The 26,134-nt window shown below is 35.4% G+C and overlaps 1 protein-coding gene and 1 pseudogene across 1 annotated transcript in view; both read right to left on the bottom strand.

Moving 5' to 3' along the window:
• CRY1 (cryptochrome circadian regulator 1) overlaps positions 1 to 26,134 on the bottom strand; it is a 58,473-nt gene that overhangs the window by 22,649 nt on the left and 9,690 nt on the right. The window contains exon 2 of the mRNA XM_045826646.1: positions 3,291 to 3,399. Coding sequence (XP_045682602.1) covers positions 3,291 to 3,399 — 109 coding nt within the window. The remainder of the gene's footprint in view (positions 1 to 3,290; positions 3,400 to 26,134) is intronic.
• LOC123810746 lies at positions 13,822 to 13,934 on the bottom strand (annotated as a pseudogene).

Below are 26,134 nucleotides of genomic sequence, written 5' to 3'. Positions count from 1 at the left end.
AGCTGGCAGTGTGGCTGCGTGGAGGAGGGACCTAAGATACCTCTCTTACACATCTCAGACCTTGGTGCTAGCCATTGGATGGCTCTCTTTCTCTCTGCTCACGGTCTCCCATAATGCGTTATTTTAACCCAGGTTTCTTTGCATGGTACAAGAAGTACTCCAAAAGGTCAAAGAGTCATCTGAGGTCTAGGATTTGAAACTCAGTGTCTTCTTTGGCACTTGATCAAAATGAGTTATAAGGCCAACCCGGGTTTAAGGCCATAAGAAAATAAACTCCACATTTTTATGGAACAAGCTGCAAAATTTTGTGGATTCAATATATCACACCCCAGATATTTGCATGCCTCAGTCCCTTCATATGTTTGTTCAAATATCACTTTGTCAGTGACACCATGATTCCATGTTAAGTAACTACCCTCCCCTCATCTTGGCACTTAACTATTCCACACTTTATTTTAGCACCCAATACCACCTGACATTGTATATTTACTTGTTTGTTTATTATTGTCTCCTTTCCTATATAGTGTAAGTCCATAAAGGTAGAAACTTTTTCTGTTTGGTTCACTACTAGGTCCCTGGCACACTGAACACTGCCTTATATATAGTAGGTACTCAATCAATATGTATTGAATTAATTATCTTACTCAAATGGTTAAAATAATAAAGAATCTGAAATAACTCAAAAAGGATAACAAATTTTACACATTTAAATGTTAGTGATTTCATATATTTTCCTTGGATTTATTCTGGGATTTTGAACAAAACATTTTATTAAGCTTCGTATGTCCATCAATAAAGACTTTAGCCATGTCTGTTTCTTGGACACAATGAGGATGGTTTAAGCCAACACTTGAAACTAGTCATGCATAAAAAGTTTCCGCAGGGCCTGGAATGTGCATGATCTTGGTAGCTTTCCAGCTTGGCATTAAATGTTTCCAGAAATGCAATATTTAACTGTGTAATAATAATATTATTATTATTTTACTTTTTATGTAAGATACCTATGATTAATCGTGTTATCCACCCAAGTTTTGCCAAGGCTAGTGCCTGTTAAATTTCTTTACCATTTCTTCGGTAGAATGTAAAAAAGGTTTTTTAAAAAGTCATCATGATAGGTTATATTAAATATGAATTTAACTGAGAAAAATTCTAGATTGAAAACACATAAGACAACAGCTTATCAGACATATACATGTATACAAAAATTCTCTGACCCCATTCCTAAACCCACTCAATATAAATGGAATAAAATGAGTGAATGTTACAGAGAGGAGAAGACACACACTAGTGGGACATTAATACTGGAAACACTGTCACCACCCCAATAAACTAAAGGTACTATTATTAGACCTAAACTATTTTTACTGCTAATGTGGGCAATAGGATTACTTACCTATTAAAAAGCTGACTCACTATGTTCTGTACTAGAATAATAAAACCTGAGGAAATAATGTAAATGAGTCAGCTAGTTACGGACAAAAGAATCTTTTCTCACAGAGAAACTGGGGGTGTAAAGGTTAGGATAGGAAGGAGACTAACTTTTTACTTTATATTCTTTTGTGTTTTTTTTTAAAGCACATACGTGTAGTAGCCCTAAACAAAAAGTTTTTTTTTAAAAAACCATACAATAGAAAAGAAATTAACTTCCTCTATGGCTCTGCAAGGAGCAAATAAATATGAAAGGAAGTGTTCATAAATAGCATTTTATATAGATTATGGTACACAGCCCAAGGAAAAATTAGAATAAAATAATTCACACTTCATGTGCATATGCTTGTGTTCATGTATCTGTATTCTACAGCTCACGTGGAAACCACTGCCTCTCTGCCACACTGACAAGACAGGACATCATCTAATTGCAGAAGACAGTGTGATCTAATAATATGCTATTTTAGGCAGAAGAAAGCTCAAAACAAACACAAAAGACTTGCTGACTTAAGACAAGTTTTTTAAAAACAAGTAAATAAATGTTTTGTTATTTTTAAAGTGACTAAATTCCTCTTAGGCTTCATCTTACTTATACCACATGAATTTAGAGATAAGGTTCAAGCAATTACCCACATTACTTTTTTACTCAAGCATTGTCGATAAACTATTACCATTGTTTCTGATATGCTTTCTCCTCAGATCTCGTCCATGTACCTAAGTTAAATTCTGACTCTAAGCAGTTACAGTGGTGAACACGCTTTAATGCAGTCAATTGTCACTAGCTAAAACTGTCGCATTAGTCAAAACCTAAACATTAAAGGTTTCTCTCATGCCACTGAGAAAAGTCTAGGTAGTACTGGTTTGACTCAGCATTAGAAACATTCTCACTCAGGGAAAGGAATTGTTCTCTTCTGCATTAGATAGAAATTTTGCTATTATAAAAATGTGATGAGGCAAACAGCTGCAAGAAAAAAAGAAGATATACATTTGGAGTTCTAATGGTAGTGACTAGGAAGGTATGAATAAAAAAAGCCAAAAAACTCAGTTTCTGGACTGAGCATTTCCAAGAGCTCATTGTATGGCCTTGCTCAACTTAGTCCTAATCCTCTAGGACTAATATTTTCATGTGAAAAAAAAAGAGGGAAATAAGACAAGATTTTTAAGGTTCTACCAAGTTAAAAAAAAACATACAGTTTTGCATTAGACTGAGAAAGTCTTCTAAGAATTATTCCAACAATGTAGTGGCATGTGTGATCAAAGATAATGTATATCTGGACAAGACTGTTCATTAACATCATTATTTGTATTAGCAAAAGGCCTGTGGAAAAATAATTTAATGTTCAGTGGAAAGCTAGTTAAAGAAATTATAGAGTATCTATACAATGGAATACTATGATAAGCCATTTAAAAGACTGGGGAACTAATATGGAACAATATCCAAAACACATGGTTATGTAAATAAAGTACTGCACAGAATGGTGTAACAGTGTTTTCATCCTGGTTTTTAAAAAGGGGGATAATGACATACAAATACACAGATATGTATGTATATGAATAATATGTGCACATATACATATTTAAACACCTACACACATACATTTTTATTTATTCTAAGAATATTTGTAATGGATACACAAAAAACTGATAGTTGTTACTCTGGGAAGAAAACTAGCAGTTTAAGGCAGAAGAAAAATTGCTTTTACTGTCTGATTTTATCACATGTAACTATTTTACTAAATAAAGAAAAACACAAAATTTTTATTTAAAAACTTGTATTTCCCACCCTTTAAGTTATCCAAAACACCTTATTTACCAAATATGTGTCTTCTCTGATGAAATATTAATATTTTATGCATAATTACCTTGAAAAGTCTAGGAAACACATCTGCTGGTTGTCCCCGAATCACAAACAGACGAGAGTTTAATTTTCGCAGATTAGCATCAAGGTCTTCAAGACATTGAAGCAAAAATCTAGAGAGACAATATTATTAAAATTATTAAATATATATATAGAATATACAAAATATTGCAAAATCATATTATTCTAAAAGTTAAAATGCCAACTCCATCATCTAATTACATCTTATCATCTTATTACTTTTAACTGACATATAAATTGGTTTCCAGAAGGAATACATATAATTTTTTAAAATTACAGCACAAGTTTCTTACTATTTTATTTTATTATTTTTTAATATATTTTATTGATTATGCTATTACAGTTGTCCTATTTCCCCTCCTTATTCTCCCCTACACTGCACACCCCCTCCCACCTGCATTCCCCCTCTTTAGTTCATGTCCATGGGTTGTACATACAAGTTCTTTGGCTTCTACACTTCCTACACTATTCATACCCTCCCCCTGTCTATTTTCCACCTACTATTTATGCTACATATTCTCTATATCTTTTTCCCCTCTCTCCCCCTCCCTTTCCCCCACTGATAACCCTCCATGTGATCTCTATTTCTGTGATTCTGTTCCTGTTTTAATTGTTTGGTTAGTTTGTTGTTTTTTTTTTAGGTTTGGTTGTTAATAGCTGTGAGTTTGTTGTCATTTTACTGTTCATATTTTTGATCTTCTTTTTCTTAGATAAGTCCCTTTAACATTTCATAAAATAAGAGCAGGGTGATGAACTCCTTTAACTTGACCTTATCTGAGAAGCACTTTATCTGCCCTTCCATTCTAAATGATAGCTTTGCTAGGTAAAGTAATCTTGGATGTAGGTCCTTGCCTTTTGTGACTTTGAATACATCTTTCCCTCCCCTTCTTGCCTGCAAGGTTTGAGAAATCAGCTGATAGTCTTATGGGAACTCCTTTGTAGGTAACTGTCTCCTTTTCTCTTGCTGCTTTTAAGATTATTTCCTTATCTTTCATCTTGGCTAATGTAATTATGATGTGCCTTGGTGTTTTCCTCCTTGGGTCCAACTTTTTTGGGACTCTCTGGGCTTCCTGAAAGTCTATTCCCTGTACCAGATTGGGGAAGTTCTCCTTCATTATCTCTTCAAATAAGTTTTCAATTTGTTGCTCTTCCTCTTCTCCTTCTAGTACCCCTATGATTCTGATGTTGGAACGTTTAAAGATGTTGGAACATTTAAAGATGTCGGAACGTTTAAAGATGTCCTGGAGGTTCCTAAGCCTCTCCTCATTTTTTTGAATTCTTGTTTCTTCACTCTGTTCTGCTTGAATGTTTCTTTCTTCCTTCTGGTCCAAACCATTTATTTGATTCCTGGTTTCCTTCCTGTCACTGTTGGTTCCCTGTGTATTTTTCTTTATTTCACTGTTCACAGCCTTCACTTTTTCCTCTATTTTGTGACCATATTCTATCAATTCTGTGAGCATCCTGATTACCAGTGTTTGAACTGTACATCTGATAGGTTGGCTATCTCTTCGTCGCTTAGTTGTATTTTTTCTGAAGCTTTGATCTATTCTTTCATTTGAGCCATTTTTTTTTTTTTGTCTTGGTGCACCTGTTATGTAGTAAGGGGTGGAGCCTTAGATGTTCACCAGGGTGGGGCAACCTACGTCAACGCATTGTAACGCTGTACGTGGGGGAGGGTCCAAGAGGGAACAATGGCGCTTGCTCTGCTCTCTGACAGTTTTCAGCCACTTTCCCGCTCCCCACAATCAAATTAAGCCTTTCTGGTTCTGATTCCTGGGCGGGTGGGTTTGTGTACACACTAGGACCCTGCAGGTCTCTCCAACGAGCTCTCCTATGAGGCTGGGAGTTTCTCCCACTGCCACCTCAACCCCCACAGGTGTTTTCAGTCAGAGACTTTGAGGCTTTATTTCCCTGCACTGGGGCCCTGGGTTGTTTGGTCCATCTCGCTCCCCGTTGTTCCTCCTCGTTTATCTGAGCAAAAATGTAGGACCACCTGGTCCACCAGCTGCTGCCTCCATCTTGAGTCCTCTCCACCTGGCTGCCCATGTCCACCCCTCCTACCAGTCTGGGTGAGTGTTTCTTCTTTAACTCCTTGGTTGTTGGACTTCCATACGGCTTGATTTCCTGTCAGTTCTGGTTGTTTTTTGTTTTTAAATTTGTTGTTGTCCTTTTGGTTGTGCAAAGGAGGCACAGTGTGTCCACCTACGCCTCCATCTTGTCCAGAAGTCAGTTTCTTAGTATTTTAATAAAGTTCCTAAATTAAATCAGTAAGTTTCATTAAATAATAGTATTCGCAAAAGTTTAATTTGTAAATATAAAAATTATATAAATAAAATATAGATCTCATAGTGTAAACGATGAAATGAATTCACGTTCTTACTGAAAAACCAACGTCAAAAACCTACAGCATTTTCTACCGGGAAAAAAAAAAGGAAACATCCTACTTAATCACTCTAAGCAAATGAGTAATTTAAGAATGTGAGCATGTTATTGGAGGATATTATCACATTGTATGTGGGAAATGTATTTATACGTTTTACGTTGACTGGTAGTAGAGCGTACGATAAAAACTACTCGCAAACAATGTGTTATAATTGTCTAAGAGAGAGACAACAATGCTCATTTTCTTTCTTTTTTATAAGACAGTACTTTTAATTTAAAAAAATTTATTAAATACTTTTGAATTTATTGTTGTTCAAGTACAGTTTTCTGCCTTTTCCCTCCACCTCTCTCCCGCACCCCAGCCATCCTCACCTCCCTCCCCCGTTTCCACCCCCCCTTGTTTTTGTCCATGTGTCCTTTATAGTTGTAAACCTTTCAGCCCTTTCCCCTCATTATCCCCTCCTATCTCCTCTCTGGTTACATGTCGGTTTGTTCTTAATTTCAATGTCTCTGGTTATATTTTCCTTGCTTGTTTTGTTGATTAGGTTTCAGTTAAGGGTAAGATCATGTGATATTTGTCTTTTACTTCCTGGCTTATTTCACTCAGCATAATGCTCTCCAGGTCCATCCACGCTGTCACAAAAGGCAGGAGCCCCTTCTTTCTTTCTGTTGCGTAGAATTCCATTGTGTAAATGTACCGTAGTTTTTTGATCCACTCATTTACTGATGGGACTTAGGTTGCTTCCAGCACTTGGCTACTGTAAATTGTACTGCTCTGAACATTGGGGTGCATAGGTTCTTTTGAATTGGTGTTTTAGGGCTCTTATGATATAATCCTAGCAGTGGAATTGCCAGGTCAAAAGGCAGTTCCATTTTTAGTTTTCTGAGGAAATTCCATACTGTTTTCCATAGTGGCTGCACCAGTCTGCATTCCCACCAACAGTGCACTAGGGTTCCCTTTTCTCCAAATCTCTCCAACACTTGTTTGTTGATTTGTTTATGATGGCCATTCTGACCGGTGTGAAGTGGTATCTCATTGTGGCTTTAATTTGCATCTCTCTGATGGCTACTGATACTCAGCATGTTTTCATATGTCTCTGGACCCTCTGTATGTCTTCCTTGGAGAAGTGTCTGTTCAAGTCCTTTGACCATTTTTTAATTGGGTTGTTTGTCTTTTTAGAGTGGAGTCATGTGAGTTCTTTATATATTTTGGAGATCAGACCCTTGTCTGAGGGATCACAATGCTCATTTTCAAGCTTCTAATCTAATTAGAGAAAAAACAACTGATACAGATGTCAAATAATGTGGCATTAGCTATGTGTGTAGAGTATGCCAGACTGATTGTTTTCAAAAAGATTTCATGAGCCCTGGCTACATGGCTCAATTGGTTGGAGTGTCATTTGGTGCACCAAAAGGTTGCAGATTCAATCCCCTGTCAGGGCACATACCTAGGTTGTGGGTTTGATCCCCAGTTGGAATGCCTATGGAATTTTTTTAAAAAAGATTTCATGAGGTAGGTGGGGCTACAGATTTTTTTCAATGAAATAAATACCAACAAGGCTTACACATGATAGATATCTGGGGAAATTCTGGGGCAGTACCAGAAGACTTACTGTGCATCTTTTATTGTGAATAAATGGAGCAGCCAGTTACCAAGAACAAATCTGAAAGAGATGTCACCCCTGGAAGGTTCAACCTCATCATTTGCCTCATGGTAATTTTCTGTAACATTTCATCTAGATTCTGTTCTTCTCAGCTGGAAATACCTTATTTTCTCTCTACTTAGCTTAAGTTTTTGATCTTAAGGTGAATATTTATCTGCTCTTCCACAGGGCATGTGTTCTTAAGAATAGTGATTGTGTCTTACTCATGAGAAGGAGTGTTAAGATGAATGGAAAGGCATAGTTCAGAATTACATTGTCTGGTATGGTAGTAGTCACTTGACACATGCAGCCATTTAAATGAATTAATATTAAAAAATATAGTTCTTCAGTCACACTTGCCACATTTCAAGGCCTCTCAACAGCCACATATGTGGCTAATAGCTATCATTTTGGACAGCACAGGTGAAGATCATTTCCATCAATGCATGAAGTTCTATTGGACAGAGTTGTTTCAGAATCTTGTTCTGTCCAGATCATTTTGTTCTCTTTGCCCATTCTGATCCCATCATTTTACCAAGAAATTCCTGTTAATTTGTTATAAATGTAAGTATTGGTGACTTTGGTAACCTTCCTAACCTAGTCAAGTTTGATATTCTTTCCCTTTTAGGAATCATGATCTCTGTGGGCTTGGGAGGTCACAGTGCTGTCTGCAGGAGGATGTTAAAGACATTCCATTATGTCATCTTAGGTAGTCTCACAGTCATTCTTAAGCAAAAAGAAACACATGTCCATATCCTCACATTTACATTTCACCACATCCCTTTTCTGTCTTGGTTTAGTTACCTCCCTAACACACTCCACCCCATCACTACCAATGTGCAAATACTTTGGGGGAAAAGATCGCTGTTGTTATACAATGTACAATAAAAGTACATGAGTTTTGTAAAATTACCTGTAACTATAAATAGCTTATAGTGTTTGGTGATAAGTGTTTATTGGGAAACAACTAGCTTTATGTATTTGCTTGGCAAAAGACTTTTTAGACACTAGTAGTCAGATCAAAAATTAAAGTTGCATGAACCAGCAATTTTAAGTTTCTTACATCTAAACAGCACAAGACTAAAATATCCTGGGAGGATAATTCAAGGCAGAGATAATTGTCAAATCTCTTATGTACCATTAGTTTCAGTATCTTCTCCACCAGAGCTGGTACTATATAGCAATTTGACTTTAGGTGGAAATATTTCTATGTGGTACAAGCAGGTCAATGATAGACTGTAAGATGGGAAAAGAAAAAAGGACCTAACTAATTTATTAAATGAATAAGTAAACCTCAATTAATTAATCACTGGTCTTTTATTTTTCCCTTTTTTGTTCACAAGCTGAATAATCATTGTTAATGCTTTTCAATAAACATCTTATGAAACAACAAAACACTGTAGAAAACGACATGGACTGAAGCAATGCATTACAATAGGAAAAGTTTTGCAACCAAAGAATTATTTTTGTTTTGGCAGTTTATAAAACAAAGGAATAAAAATATATTTAGATGTGGTGTTTTCTTCCACAGATGCTATTTTTTTTAAATTTTATTTTCAGTTACAGTTGACTTTCAATACTATTTTATATTAGTTTCAGGTGTACAGCACAGTGGTTGGACAATTACATAGTTTACGAAGTGATCCCATGACAATTTAAGCACCGACTTGCCACCACACATAATTATTACAATATTATTGACTATAGTTCCTATGCTGTACTTTATATCCCCATGACAGATGTTACTGATGGTGTTCTTCTTTAATAGATATTATCATTTAAATCACTGTAATTTCCCATAAGAATTGCAAATATACAGTGTACTCAAATATATGTACTTTTAACAATATAATGCTTATTTTGCACTCAAACATTTTAAATAGAAAAGACTTGAAAAGAAACAGAGCAGGATGGAGAACACTTAATGATGCTGTCCTTTGTTGTAAGGCTTTTTGCACTATGACTTTTAAAACTACATGCATGTATCATCTTGATAAAATTTACATTGCATGTATCTGCTTATGTAATATGTGCATAAGAAAATAACCAGAAGGATATTATACCAAGCTATTAACAATAGCTACCCTTGGGGAATGGGAGTTTGGGAGGGGGATGAAGAAGAAATACACTTTTTAAAAACTTCATAAAAAGGTATAAAATTGATCATTAGCATATACTTTTTCAAAGTAGACCAAAGCTGGAGAAATACTGTATGTATGTACTGTAAACCTGGCTTAATACATAGTGAACATCTCAAAGCAACTGAAATACTTCAATGGCATGAATTTCATGGTTTTACTATATTCCCATTGCACAGATTTCCCAAATTACTATCTTTTAATCGATCCTGAAATGTTCTAATTTCTTCACCTGCAAAACTGGGATAGTAACAGGACCTATATCATACACAGCATTGTTGTGAGAAATAAATTAATATTATGTGAGGCTCTTAGAACAGTGCCTGATTCATAGGAACCATGATTATATGTGTTATCTGGTATTTTTTTGTCCCTTCCTTCCTATCACTTCTAATTCTGCTACAGTAATTCTAGACCTTGTTACCTCTTGCTGGCATTATTTACTACAATGTCTTAAATCTGCCTACAAACAGGCTCTTCCTGCTCTAATCCATTTTATACACAATAGCAAATATTCCTGAGGGACACTTTCCTGTACAAATGTATTCAAAAGCTCATTTTTATAGAATAAAGAACAATTTTTTTCCTTTGCCCCTAACTAACGGTTCCAGATTCATTTCCTACTGTTCCTGGTTCCCTCCCACCAAATCAAACTACATCTTTTTTCCCCATTCAGTCTCCTGGGATTTGCTCCTTGCTCTTCCCTTGGCCTAAATACCTTTCCCAATTCCCATCTCTTCAAGTTCATATCCTACCAATTTTCAGCCTTCCAGCTGTAACTTCTCCATCCTCTGAAATGTCAAAGGACATAATGTACCTCATCCTAGAGAAACTTTCAGACTATACCTTATACTATAGCTAGCGCGCTCTCTCTCTCTCTCTCTCTCACACACACACACACACACACACACCACCTTCTCCTGATGAATTTCAAATAAAGTGTTTGTGTCTCATTCCTAAGTATACAGTTTCCTAACCTGTGTTTTGGTTTCCACATTTGGCAAGCAAATCTCATCATGTAAGTTTAGAAATAGGATGAAATGACCTGTAGAGTTGTCATGGACACTGTTGAAAGGATTATAAACAGCATAAAATCACCTAGTACAATCACTAGCACCTGGTAGATATTCATTAAGCAGAAGTTATAATTATTCTCTCTTGGGAATAATTTATATATATTTAAAAAGTGACTTGTTTCTATATGCAAATACCTGGGCATGAAAACAGAAGACAATGAATTAGTCTATATACAACTGTATACAGAATCATCTTGAACTTATAATTTGCCCTGAATGTGACTTTGGACAAAGTTTTGATGAAAATCTTCCCAGTGACAAGGCAAATGTGCATGTGAATATACTGAGGTCTGTCCAGAAAAAGTTGAACCATTGTTAATATAAGAGAATAGTTTGTGTGACATCAATGTAACCTGGCAGTCAAGGAGAGTGGACTATAATGTGCATGTGTGAACAATGACGACTTCACTATACTAGTAAGTGGGGGCAGTAGACACTGTTGAGTGACATGTGTACTGTGTGGATGTCACATTCAAAATGATTGAGCAAGTACAGCAACAAATCTGCATCAAATTTTGTGTTAAGCCTGAACATTCCTCCTTGGAAACTATTCAGATGATTGAGAAGGCAGTAGCTATGGGCAACTGGTGATTGGCAGCTTCATCACAACAACGTGCCTGCTCATGCATTGTGTCTTGTGCAGAGTTTTTTGGTGAAACATCAAGTCACCCAGGTGACTCAGCACCTCTACAGCCCAGATTTGGTACCCTGCGACTTCTGGCTTTTCCCAAGACTAAAACCACTTTTGAAAGGGAAGAGATTTCACACCATCAATGAGATTCAGGAAAATATGACAGGGCGGCTGATGGCAGTTGGGGAAACTGTGTGAGGTCCCAAGGTGCCTAATTTGAGGGGACTGAGGTATCACTGTCCCATGTACAATGTTTCTTGTGTCTTGTATCTTCTTCAGTAAATGTCTCTATTTTTCATATTACATGGCTGGATACCTTCTGGACAGACCTCACATACGGTAAGATACAGAGCAATTAAGGCCCTGAATCAACTAAGCATTTAATTCTTCCTTGATACCATAAAATAAAACCTCCAGTATCTAGGTTCAAAGTACCAACTTGCTGGCAGATAAGATTTTTTTACTGCTGAATAATGTGACCTGAAAGAATGCTACATAAAATCTAACCTTTCATCCTTTACCCTCAACTGGGAAGTGAGTTCTGTTACAATTCAGATTTAATGTGTTCCAGAGAACACACAAATTTCAACTTTTGTATATTATAAGTGTATGTGTATCAGACAGGCATCCAATATTGAATGTGATGATTTAATACACTATATATTGAAAATACACAGGGCACACTTAAGAGGTATACATTTTCAGATCTCCAATTGGCATATTTACTGTTCCTTTGAAACAAATCGTTTGAAGGCTCAGTCAATAATGCTATTAAATACATGCAACAGGTTAGTTTTTAAATAGGCCCGAGGTAATAAAACTCACTACATCCCTTTGTATAATTGTATTTCCTACAGAGAAGACAGTTCTCATGTTAATTTAATTACAACACTAACTGTACTACTTCAAAATAAATTGTAGAGGTGCTAGGAGAGAAAATATATTTATTCATTTAAAACATTTTAAGGATTTCTTTAACCTCTAGAGTTCACTAGTTTACTGCTGGTAGAAAAAAGTATATGCAGTGAGCTTCCTTATACCAGTTCCAAAGATGATCTCAACATGAATCAACAGAAATCATTTCTTAAAGTAGGTCATTGCTATAGCAACCAATGGGCGGTTTGGTATACTCCCAGTCACAATGACCTACTTTCCAGCCTGTGCGAGAACTGCTTTATGTAACTAGAATTCCTAGTTCTGTCTATAAAATAGTATAAAAAAGGCAATGGTAGGATCAACATAATCCCTCTGCTGCTGAAAATAAGGCATTATGAATTAACATGTATCATACCAGAATAAAACCATCTGGTTCTGCACTTTATAAAAACATATCTTATCATATGCTCAATAATGAAAACTACACTTTGAATCACTAAGCCAAAACAATTCATTGCTGACTCTAAAGAACTGATTTAAAGAATATAAATTAAGATAATTAAAACCCTGTGTAAAATATCCTTTCTTATCCTCTGTATGAAACAACAGAATAAAATTTTAAAAATTAAATTTCTGCACGTATTAACTATAATAAAGAAAAAATAGAGAATCTTAGTCATTAACCAAAGTCTATAGTGTTCTATTAGAAATTTTAAAATTATAAATAGCAATTTGTCTCTCTATAAATTGCATAAAGCTTACATATGCTTTTTTTCTGGTTTGCAACAAATGTTTAGTGCTTTTATCTAAATTAATCATTATTCAAATTGTCAGAATATCGGTGATATACATTTCATCTATGGAGAATAGTTTAATGTTTAAGATTCAATACATATTTTAAAAACAAATTCTGTATTTTGTAAAGCTCTGATGAAATTAGTGGACCTATACCATGACACATGTCCCTTTTTATAACAAATATTTTGCAATGCCCTCTTCTAAATTACGAAATTCATAGACAGTATAGTATATCTACATGCACAATTTTAAAACATTACATAATGCTGCTCTAATATATAAGAAAGGTTGGTTAGAGGAAGGTCATTTATATTTTAGAAAGAAGTAACATGTACTTCTTCTGCATGTAAATACCTAGGCTTGGCACAAGAAGCCAATGAATTAGTTGGATGTGTACATCTAAATACAGAATTATTTTTACATCCAACAGCTACAAAAACAGACTGATACGGTTGTATTACTGGTGACTCAAATATCATGAGTGGCACTGTGTTTAGTGATGTGATAAATCTTAAAATGATGAATCTTAAACTAATTAAAGATATTTTCCAAAGTAAATCAGCTAAGCAATAAAATAAAAATTTTAATTTGGATGTGTGTACTCCAAACAAACTAGGACTAGATGACAACTTCCTTAATGTGTAAAAGAGCACCCAGAAACACTTACAGAAAACATCATATCTAATGGTGAATGTTGAAAGTGTTTCTTTTGGGACTGGGAAGAAAAGGATGTTTGTCATCACCACTTCTATTCAACCTAGTACTAGTAGGCCTAGCAAGTGCAGTAATAGAAGAAACAGAAGCATGATATTTAAAGGTAACATGAGTATTGATACTATCAATATATATTAAAAATTACAGAAAACTATTAAAATTAATAATATAATTTAAAAGGGTTAAAATCACCCTGGGTGATTTCTGGAATCAATTTACCCTAATACAATTTATGTAACTTATGCCTCTCTGATCTAAAATATCACACAAAGCTATTTAAAATCTAGGCCTCTTATTATTCCTTGTCTAATTTTAAACTGATAAGAACAGATACTACACTTGATCTTAGCCAAAAGACCAAGAAGCGATCCTTGTCTAATTTTAGAAACTTCTGCCAGGTTAGGCCAAAATCAGGTATAAGATGTATTTCTAGGCTTTAAAGGATTTACATACAACTAAATAAAATCTGTCCAGCATGTGGCTAAAAGCATGCTGTCCCAGATAGATCTATGTGTAATGCTTTTCTGTAATCTAATAGTCCTATTTGAATTTTTTTCCTTCAGAAAAAGACTAGTCATATGTCAATTATAACTCAATAAAGCTGGAAAAATAATTTAATAAAATTTCAATTTTCACCCGTGAAAAAAAAGACATCAGTAATGCTGAAAAATTCTTTAATTCTTTTCTTATATCTATGACCTAGCACATGTCACACAGGCCAAAGGTCAAAATCTTTCCCATACTGACACCACTGAAAAAAGTGAGTGTCACATAATGCAATCTATCCATCCATCAAAAATCTATTGAGATTCCACTGACATTGTTGTGGTCCCTAGGGTAAATGTGAGAATAAAATTAAGTGCCTGTAGTCATGAAGTTTGCGTGTTTGATGATGATGATGACAGCCATGATGACAACAGCTGCAAATCTTTAGAAAGTGTATATTGTACACTGCTCTAAGCACACTACATGCATAAACATAACAACCCTTTGATACAAGTATTTCCCTCACTTACAAATGAGAAAGTTGAGGCATAGAAAGGTTAAGTAATTTTCCCAAGGACTCACAAAGAGAAAAGTAGCAGAGCCAGAATTTTAAACCCATTCAATCTGCTGGTTCCAGATGCTAAGCTCTTGAACCACTAGTGTATTTCAGTCGTGAAAATTTCTATGGAGGAAACTAAAATAGGGTAGACGGATATTGGACGAGAGGATAATTTTACAGAGTGGTCATAGAAGAATTTTTTTTTGGATACCCTACTGCCTATTCTGCCCATTTAACATCTCCCTTTGAAAGTCCCCTTAAACCTTCTCTTTCCTCTCCCAATCTTAGTTAATAATGAGTCCCATCCTTGAAGCTACTCAGGCCAAAGTGTCACCTGATTGGTCAGAATAGAATATACTTATGTTGGTTAACAAACAACATCCAAATAAATGGCGTGACAAAACAAAAGTTTTTATCTTGCTCATGCTGAGTTCACAGCAGCTCTAGGCAGTTATTCTCCAAGTGGTGACTTTACCATTCCAGCTGTTTTGATCTTGTGGCTCTGTAATTTGAACAAAGGGGCTCCTTGAGAGCAGGGGGAAAACCAGAAGTATACAGAGACCTTACACTGTCTCAGTCACGCACTTCCTTACACAGTTCATTGGCCATAACTGGTTATGCTTCTCTCCCCCATATGACATTGCTGTTTGTCCCATTTATCTGACTTCCCTTCCCCCCTCCCTTCTATCCATCTGCCCTTCTAGAAATGCATACATTTATTCTTTGCTTCTATCCAAATGTCATTCCACCCTTCCCTTTTTTTTTTTACTTCTCTCTCTCTCCAGCCTTCTTTGTAGCCTTCTGTTTAGCATTCCTTCTGTTCATTCAAAGTAAAGGCTGTTCCTTCTTTTATCTATCATAGGAATACCATCTATGTGCTGGTGACTCCCAAATTCGTATTTTCAGCCTACACTTCCACTCTAGAGTCCAGATTTAGTAAGCCCACTTCCTTTGCTATATCACCTTTTAAATTTCTATCCAGATTCCAAGTGTTCCTATCATTTTCACTATTACCGTTCTTATCCATACCACCATTCTCTCTCCTCAAGGTATGTATAGTAGCCTCCTAAGTGCTGTTCCTATGTCTGCCCTTTGCCTGATACCCCTTTTCTACCCAGTCCAAGTGATTGTTTTAAAAGTTAACTCATATCACATTCCAATCTCTATTCAAAAAGAGAAGCAAGAGTATATGAAACAAAACAAAGACTGATGAGACAGAGGAGCAAGAATGGACCAAGAGAGATGGGATTGGGAGGCTGGATGGGAAAAGGGCCAGAAAAAGGGAGAGGAGGAAGGAGGAAGGAACAATCAAACTGAAATTTAAAAGTTCTAAGTCTGATGCAATTTTCAGTAACAAAAAATGGTCCATTTGATTTAATTATTAGTAAATTATAAACCAGTAATGGGCCTCAAACACCTTCCATATACACTTGATTTCATAGTTAAAAATAAGAAATGTCTATGAATGTCTTTTTCGTCTATTTTGTCTTTATGGATGCTATATAACTATATATAGAACTTGTTCTATGCTTACAGAAAGAAAGATAAGAAGTGAAACTTAATGAACATGAAGTATTATCTCACCATTTCTCATTTGGTAAAGAGATCCATTTAGATTCACATTAACTTTTAATCTTTTCAGAGATATCTGAGACTTAATTATTAGTAATCTAATAAAATTCAGAGTCACATATTCTGAGGTACATTCTTTCATTTATACAACCAACACTTTGGCATCTATATAGGACATAAAAAATGAATTTAGAATTCTAGTTCTCAGAGCCTCTAAGTTTAATAAGAATAGATGTGTAACTTTATTATTATAGTAATTAATACATTGTATTATTGAAGCCCCTATTGTTAAAGCACATATAAAAGCAAGACAATTATATTGAGGAAGATCTCTAAAGTTTTACAAATATATAACTAATCTGAGTCTGTCAGTATCTATGACAGCACTTAGTAACAGCAGTTTAAATTAGTCTTTATTTGAAGTATCTTTTAACTTCTGAGGTTGACTTACACTAGTATAAGGCTATGTAATTTATACCTTCTTAATCCCCAAATCACATAAAGGTACTTGAAATCTAAGACTTTTACTATTCCGTGTGTATTTTTAGAAACCATTGCATGTGACATTATAAGGATAGGCCAAACATCATGTTTAAAATCTACTTCTAGGCTTTAGAGTATTAAAATGGAACTAAATAAAATCTGTTCAACATATGTACAAAAGCAAATAACAGAGCTGCACATACTGCTTTTCTGATAGTCCTACCAGAAAATTCTCTTTTTCTAATAATGCTAATTTTAGTCTAGATATAATTCAAGTTTCTCAGAGGTTTTCAGTGGCAGGACTGTGACACAAAACAAGACAAAACAAAAGTAGATGGATTGGGCATGACACACTGAATTAAACAGGTTTAGAAGTTCTTCCCCACATCAATATTATTTCCACCTTTCCACCATGGCAGTACCACTTAAATAGTTTCATCCATGTATTGATTCATTTAAATAAATACTTAAGTGCCTATAATTTGCCAGGCATGGAAGCGAAAGAAAGGGGGAAGACAGACATTTGGATGATAAGGGCCAACAGGAGGTTTATATGAGCTTTCTAAAGAAAAAGAGCAAATGGTGGAAGAATGAAAAATATCCAATTAAGAGAGCCACTAATAAGTCATTTTCAATGATTGAGAGAGAGAACATTGCTTAAATTTCAAACAAGAGGGTCTGGACCTGTCATGGACCACAAATTCCAAATGCATGTGTTTATACATCTAAAAATAAGAAATATTTCTTGACCATACAGACTTTATATAATTACATGGAAAAAATATTCTGAGTGGAGGAAAAAACAACAGAAGTGTACTTAATAAACTAATTGTGTGAACTATATCATCTTATTTATGTAAGAAGCCACACTTAGGCCTGTATTAGCTCCTACTATCTTTATAGTCCGCTGCTGGTGTGGTTCATACCACTTTGATGATTTTTTTAAGAGTAAAGTACTATAACAAAATGTAGAAAATTACTAATAAAATGTAGAAAACTATATCTGAAGCCCTTTCATTCATTCATTCTTTAAATCACGTGGGCATTTTCTTGAGATACAAAAAAAACCAGGTAATTCCATCATAATGCCTCTCAAGTTTAATGAAAATAAGGTGTAAAATATTATATTACTTATTAAGCTGTATTACTAAAGTTCAAGACATTAAGAAAGCAAAGAGGAATCAAATCTGTCAGAAAAACTGTAAGATTTCAGAAAGATGATGTTTGTTTGATATGGGTCTTTTACTATCACAGCATTTCACATTTTGATAGCAGTGTAAAATGATCTTCAACAGAAATATCAGGTAATTTTCTGGAACTGAATTACACTATTACAAGTATATGTAATTTATGCCACCCTCATTTCAAAAATCACATAAAAGTATTTGTAACCTAGGCTTCCTACTAATCTCTGTCTATTTTTAGACAGCGCTGCACTGTGACCCCAAAAGGACAGACAAAATCAGGTAGGACATCTATTTGGGGACTTTAGGAGACTTACATGGGATGAAATAAAATCTGTTAATCATTTATAAAAGGCAAATGTCTTACAGAGCTGTATACAAGGTGGGGCAAAAATGGTGTACAGGTGTGAGTACATTAAACAGTTTATTCTTGTATTATTACTTATTACTTATTATATTATTTACCTGTATTGCAATTGTAAACCTACTTTTTCCCTACCCTGTATAATAGTTTTCTGTAGGCAGAGAGTCTAAAAAATATTTCTTTGAAAAGTATTCTTAAATGCTGAAAATTATATTTATACTGATTTTTTCTGATCTATGACCTAAATTATACACAATTATCTAAAGGTTGTCAGTTTTCTTCTCAATGTAATTAAATAACACTGCAAAAAAAAGTAGAGAGAAAAAATTCAAGGTCCTAAAAGGTGAATTATAGCATTATAACATTAATTAAATTATTCCATGAAGTCATTTTTTGTTTCTGATTTGTGTCATTAAACATATTTGCCGGTTGTATCCATGTCATTGTGTATAGTTCCTCTCATACAGATTCCACAATTTATTTATCCATTTTACTGTTAATAGGCATCTGGGTTGTTTCTAGTTTGGGGCTACTACAAATAATACTGCTATGAATGTTCTCATTAGTTCTCATTAATGTTCTCATTAATGAGTGTTGCATGCATTAACACATGTTCACAAATTTCTACTGAGTATGTATATACTTAGGAGGGAAATGGCTGAATTGTTGTGTTTTTTTCCAAATAATTTCAATCATAAGCTGCAACAATACTATGAAGAATTCCCATACCCTTTACCCAGTTTCCCCAAATGTTAATGGCCAAAAAGTTTATTTGGTTTTTAAATAAAAATTAAAGACACATTTTTCATTTTCACCAATAACTTTACTGAAAAACATATCCACCATTTTGTTCCACTACCTTCTGCCATCTTTCAGGCAACTTCATAATTGCCTTTTATCTTTCTGAGCAAAGAACTATTCCAGGTGCGTTTTGCAGTCTTCCAGGAAATTGAAATTTTTTTCACTAAGAGAATTTTTTATTGTATTTTTTCCATTGCCACTTAGCCTCCTTATACCTGTGCCCCCTCTCCTGCAATCACGACACTGTTGCCCATGTCCATGAGTCCTTTTACCTCTTTGCTTGATCTCTCTCTCCCTAAACTCGCCCCTCTCCATAGCTGTCATCCTGCTGTCTATGAGTCTGTGTCTGTTTTGCTTGTTAGTTCAGTTTCTTCATTAGATTCCACATATCAGTGAAAACATGTGGTATTTGTTTTTCTCTGACTGGCTTATTTCACTTAGCATAAGATTCTCCAGGTCCATCCATGCTGTGGCAAATCATAACATTTTCTTCTTTTTTTACAGCTGAGTAGTATTCCATTGTGTGAATGTCCCATAGTTGTTTCCTCCACTCATCTACTATGGACACTTGGGATGACCCCATATCTTGGCAACTGTAAACAATGCTGCAATGAACATTGGAATGCTTATGTTCTTTCAAAGAGTGTGTTGGGTTTATACAGATAAATTCCCAGAAGTGGGATCACTGGGTCAAAAGGCAGTTCCATTTTTTCTTTTTTTGAAGTATATTCATACTGCTTTCCACATGGTTCACCAATCTACATTCCCACCTACAGTGCAAAAGGGTTCCCCTTTCTTGACATCCCTGCTAGCACTCGTTTATTGCTTTATTGATGACAGTCACTCTGACAGGTGGGAGGTGATATCTCATTGTGGCTTTAATTTGCATTTCTCTGATGATCAATGACGTTGAACATCTTTCCATATGTGTATTGGCCATCTCTATGTCCTCCTTAGTGAAGTGTCTATTCAGGTTCTTTGCCCATTTTTTTATTGGATTTTTTTTTTGGTGTTGAGTTTTGTAAGTTCTTTATAAATTTTGGGTATTAATCCCTTATCAGATGTATTGGCAAATATGTTCTCCTATTCCATGGGTTGTCTTTATTTTGTTGATGGTTTCCTTTGCTGTGCAAAAACTTTCAGTTTGATATCGTCTCATTTGTTTATTTTTTCTTTTGTTTCCCTTGCCTTAGGAGATATATCACTAAAAATATTGTTAAGAGCAATGTCTGAAATTTTACTGCCTATGTTTTCTTGTAAGATTTTTATGGTTTGGGGTCTAACATTTAAGTCTGTAATCCATTTTGAATTTATTCTTGTGTGTGATATAATAAGGTGATTTGTAATATGTTCATTTTTCTGAACATATTCTGTCCAATTTTCCCAACACCATTTATTGAATAAACTTTCTTTGGCCCATTATATGTGCTTGCTTCTTCTGTCAAATATTAATTGACTATAAAGGTGTGGGTTTATTTCTGGGCTCTCTATTCTGTTCCAGTGATCTATGTGTCTGTTTTTAATGCCAATGCAAAGCTGATTTGATTGCTATAGGCCTTATAGTATAGTTTGATATTAGGTAGAACAAATTCCTCCAACTTTGTTCTTCTTTCTCAGGAACACTGTTGGTATGTGGGGCCTTTTGTGCTTCCATATAATTTTTTAAAATATTTGTTCTAGTTCTGTGAAATACGTCATCAGAATCTTGAGGAATTGTGTTGAATCTATAGATTGCTTTGGGGAGTGTGGACATTTTAATGATGCTAATTCTTCCTATCCATGAACACTGTATGTGTTTCCACTTATTTGTATCTTCTTCAATTTCTTTCTCCAGTGTCTATAATCTTCTGAGTAGATGTCTTTTATATCCTTGGTTAGATTTATTCCTAGGTATTTTATTCTTTATGAAGCAATAGTGAACGGGATTGTTTTCTTAATTTCCCTTTCTGTTAGTTCATTATTGGCATATTAAAATGAAAATGACTTCTGGATATTAATTTTATATCCTGCTACTTTGCTGAATTCATTGATCAGTTCTAGTAGTTTCTTGGTGGAATCTTTTGGGTTCTCTATGTACAGCATCCTGTCATCTGCAATGAAAGACAGTTTTACTTCTTCCTTTCCACTTTGGATGCCTTTTATGTCTTTTTCTTCTCTGATTGCTATGGCTAGGACTTCTAGTACTCTGTTGAATGAGAGTGGTCAAAGTGGACATCCCTGTCTTGTTCCTCATCTTAAGGGGAACACTTAATATCCCCCTTATGGGACATCCCACTAATGTCTCTTTTCTGGTCCAGGATTCAACCTAGGATCACATATTCCTTTAGTTGTCATGTCGCCTTAGCCTTCTCCAATTTAGGATAGTTTGCCTTTTATGACTTTGATAGTTTTTTGAAAAATTGAATTTATTGTGGTGACACTGGTTCACAAAACCATACAGCTTTCAATTGTACAAGTCAGTAAAACATCACCTGCATACTGCATCGTGTACCCATAATTGCCCAAAGCAAAGTCTCTTTCCCTCTCTTTGCCCACCTTCACCCACCCTTCAGGGCCCCTTTCCCTCTGGCTATCACTACACAGTTGTCTGTGTCTATGTGTTACATATGTATGTTTTTTGGTTAATCCCTTCGCTTCACCCTCTTTCATCTGGTCCCTCAATCACCTCCCCTCTGACAGCTGTCAGTCTGTTCCATGTTATCTTTGCCTCTGTTTCTATTTTGTTCATCAGTTTAATTTGTTCATTAGATTCCACTTATAAGTGAGATACATAGTACTTTCCTTTCTCTGCCTGACTTTCTCACTTAGCATAATAATCTCCAGGTCCATCCATGCTGTTGCAAAGCGTAAGATTCTTCCGTTTTTTTCTGGCCGAGTAGTATTCATTATGTAAATGTACCTCAAGTTTTTTTATCCACTCATCTGCTGAAGGGCACTTGGGCTGTTTCCAGATCTTGGCTATTTCCAGATCTAAAACTATAATAAACACAGGGATGCATATATTCTTTCTAATTAGTGTTTTTGTGTTTCTTAGAATATATTCCTAGCAGCGGGATTGCTGGGTGAAAAGGCAGTAGCATTTTTAACTTTTTGAGGAAACTCCACACTAGGTTATTGTTAATGTAAATACTCAACATAGTTTCCCAAAGTGAACTTGTTCACACTTCTAACAGCAGTGTATGAAAGTTCTAGTGGGGAAAAAAAAAGAACAAAAGAAAGAATTTTTAAAAAGAACAAAAAACAAAAGAAAAAACAGTTCTAGCTGTTCAATATCCTTGTCAGTACTTTGTACTGCCAGATCTTTTAATTTTAGTCAACTGACCCAGAAGGTGTATAGCAGTGTCTTATTGTGTTCTCAGAATTTTCCTATCTTTAATTATCACCTCACAAAGGGTGACTTCCAATTTCATATACACATCCAACCCAATTTCCCTTCCTAGCTTCAGTGTTGTTAATCAATTATACCTGGAATCCTGTTGTTACCCTAATTTTGAAACACCTTAAAACAAGCTTGTCACAGTGATCAGAAGGAAAGGGGGAGGGGATAAAGGAGGAAAAGGGTGAAGGGTTTACAGAAACAATTATAAAGGACATATAGACAACAACAAGGGGCGGGGGGTGGAAATGGGGGAGGGAGGTGGTGAGGGGAAAAGGCAGAAAACTGTACTTGAAAAACAATTAAAAGAAAAGAAAAAAACACAAGCTTTTCATACTAAACCCCCTAAACTAGCCCCTTCTGATTTTATGTGTCCTCTCTGGGATCTCAGACTTGGAATGATCATTTTCTCCTCCTTTCCTAAGACCTCCCATATATGTCACCAAATCATTTTAGTATTTCCTTTTAATTCACTCTTTCCTTTCTATTCCCATTATATCACCCAAAGTTATAACTCATTACAAAAAAAAGTTACACTAAACACTATAATAAAGAACCTATTTTAACACCAAAATTAGAATATGACCACCCACTATATGTTAATACCAATATAAGGATTGGCCAGCACATTCTCCAGTACATATATACTACAGCACAGTAATTTTATATTAAGTCACCCTATTTATAGCCTTCTAATTCCTGCTGGCCCATATTACTTAAAAGAGCAAACTAAAAACAATCAAACAAACAAAAAAATCCACAAGCATCATTAAGATATTTAGTTTGTTATTATTGTTACTACTGTGGAGATAGAGCTGGGATTAAATAAAGATGGCAAAAATAACTAGTCAATAGAATCCCATTTATAAAACAGCATTTTCCTTTCATCTCTTGGAAACCCTAATATCTATTAAAACAAATAAATAATCCAAACCAAATAAAATTATGTAAGAATTAATTTTAAAAAGTCAAAATTTAAATACCTGTAGTTACATCTTTAATATTACTAGAATTATTTTTGCTATTGCCATACAGAAACTACATAATCCTTCTATATCCTTTGTTAACATATTGACTGATGGCCATGGTTAATTATAGCTTAAGAAAAGCAGGCTATTCTTTTCTAGTACATCTGATTCCTGTTCCAATTAGTGAACTTTGTCAAGAGTCAACTGTATTAGTTAAACCTGTTTATGCCAGCTGAACTTTTTATTGTAACCACATAATTAAATTTTATATATATTGATTAAATGTGTAAAAAGAAACCTGTTTTATTGAAAACTACATTGAATATTTCACAAAGGCTTGATAAAAGGTGAATCACCAAAAAGTGTTTCTAATTAACTGTGGATAAGACAGTTATAATTGATCAGAATAAAAAACATACTAAAGAAATTCTGTACTCAAGTTTACTTTACAAGGGTGTTTAAGGTTTTAAAGAAAATGATAGGCAAAAACAGGCTATGGGTGTAATTTATGCATGAAAGCCAACATAAAACTCCACCAACAAAATCAGAGAGAGGGACTTCCGGCCAAGACGGAGGCATAGGTAGATACACTTCACTTTCTCTCACAAGCAAAAGAAGGACCAATTTAAAAGCAAAAAACAACCAGAACTTCCAGAAAATCAAACTGTATGGAAGTCCGACAATGAAGGAGTTAAAGAAGAAACATTCATCTAGACTGACAGCAGGGACAGAGACCTTGGTCAGGGCGGAGGAGGCAAGGCTGCAGCTGGAGGACCAGGTGGTCCCACACTGGTGTGCAGTTAAACCAGGAGGGACAACTAGGGAGTGAGAGAGACTGCACAACCCAGGGTTCCAGCTCAGGAAAAGAAAGTTTCAAAAACCTATGGCTGTAAAATTCTGTGGGTGTTGCAGTGGTGGGAGAAATGGCCAGTCTCACAGAAGAGTCTGCCAGAGGGGCCCATGGGGCCCTAGAATGTACACACCTGGGAATCAGCACCCAGAAGGGCTCAATTTGCTTGTGTGTAGTGGGGGAAGTTACTAAAAGTGGGGAGAAAGCTGAGCAAATGGCATTGTTCCCTCTCTGGCACCTCCTCCCCCACAGACGGCACTAAAAGCAATGAGGTAGGTTGCCCTGCCCTGGCAAATGCCTAAGCCTCTGTCCCTTATAATGTAACAGGTGTACCAAGACAAAGAAATATGTCCCAAATGAAAGAACAGATCAAACTCCAGAAAATGAACTAAGCAACAATGAGATAAGCAACCTATCACATGCAGAGATCAAAACACTGGTAATCAAGTTGCTCACAGAAATGATTGAGTATAGACACAAAATGAAGGAATGAAGGCGATACAAAGTGAAATAAAGTAGAATCTACAGGGAACCAACAGTGACAAGAAGGAAACCAGGACTCAAATCAATGGTTTGGAGGAGAAGGAAAAAGTAAACATTCAACAGGAACAGAATCAAGAAAAAAGAATTCAAAAAAAATGAGAAGAGGTTTAGGAACCTCTGGGACAACTTTAAATATTCCAAAATCTGAATCAAAGGGATGCCAGAAGGAGAAGAGGAAGAACAAGAAATTGAAAACTTATTTGAGAAAATAATGAAAGAAATCTTCCCCAATCTGACAAAGGAAATAAACATACAAGTCCAGAAAGTCTCAAAGAAGTTAGATCCAAAGAGGAACACACCAAGGCACATCATAATTAAATTACCCAAGATTAAAGATAAGGAGAGGATCTCTAAAGCAGCAAGAGAAAAGGAGTTACATACAAAGGAGTTCACATAAGGCAATCAGCTGATTTCTTAAAAGAATCCTTATAGTCAAGAACGGGCTGGAAAGAAGTATTCCAAGCCATGGAAAGCAAGAACCTCCATCCAAGATTATTCTATCCAGCAAAGCTATCATTTGGAATGGAAGGACAGATAAAGTGCTTCCCAGATAAGATCAGGTTAAAGGAGTTCATCATCACCAAGCCCTTATTATATGAAATGTTAGAGGAACTTATCTAAGGAAAAGATCACAACCAGGAACAGTAAAATGACAGTGAACTCACAACTATAAACAACTGAACCTTCAACAAAAACAAACTAAGCAAAAAACTAGAACAGGAACAGGAATAAGAAAAATAATTGGTAGGTATGAAATACACCATGGGAGGTTAGGATAGTATAGGAAATGAAGAAGCCAACGAATTTACATGTACAACCCATGGATGCGAACGGGGGGGCGTGAAGAGGAATGATGGAGAGGAGGGGGTACAGGGTGGAGGGGGATAAAGGGTATAAAAAAATGGGACAACTATAATGGTATAATCAATAAAATATACTTAAAAAGTCAGAGCAGTATTCATTTATACATTCAATCCACAAGTACTTTCGAATACCTATCATGTGCCAGGTGTTCTAGGGCAGCGATTCTCAAACTTGTTAGTCTAGGACCCTTTATCCTTAAAAGTTACTCACTAACGCCAAAGAGCTTTGTCTTACAGGCAATATTTATCAGCATGTATGTGAGAAATTAAAGCTGGAAAAATTTTAAAACAGGAATAAACCAGCACACATTCCATTAGCCATCATAGCAATAATGTGATCACTTATCATGTAGCTTCCGGAAAACAAGACTGTACACATGTAAGAGAATGGTAGTTATAAAATCAAATAATGTCTTAGTGTTATTATGCAAATAGTTCTGACTTCACAGATACATGGAGCCTCAGGAACCTGTAAGCGCCCTTGGACCAACCACTGAAAACCACTGTTACAGGGCTGAGG

This window comes from Phyllostomus hastatus, unplaced genomic scaffold (assembly GCF_019186645.2).
Source record: "Phyllostomus hastatus isolate PE091 unplaced genomic scaffold, TTU_PhHast_1.1 phas_scaffold_755, whole genome shotgun sequence".
Taxonomy (NCBI): Eukaryota; Metazoa; Chordata; class Mammalia; order Chiroptera; family Phyllostomidae; genus Phyllostomus; species Phyllostomus hastatus.
Note: the sequence above shows the minus strand (reverse complement) of the source record. Positions and strands in the feature narration are given on the sequence as shown.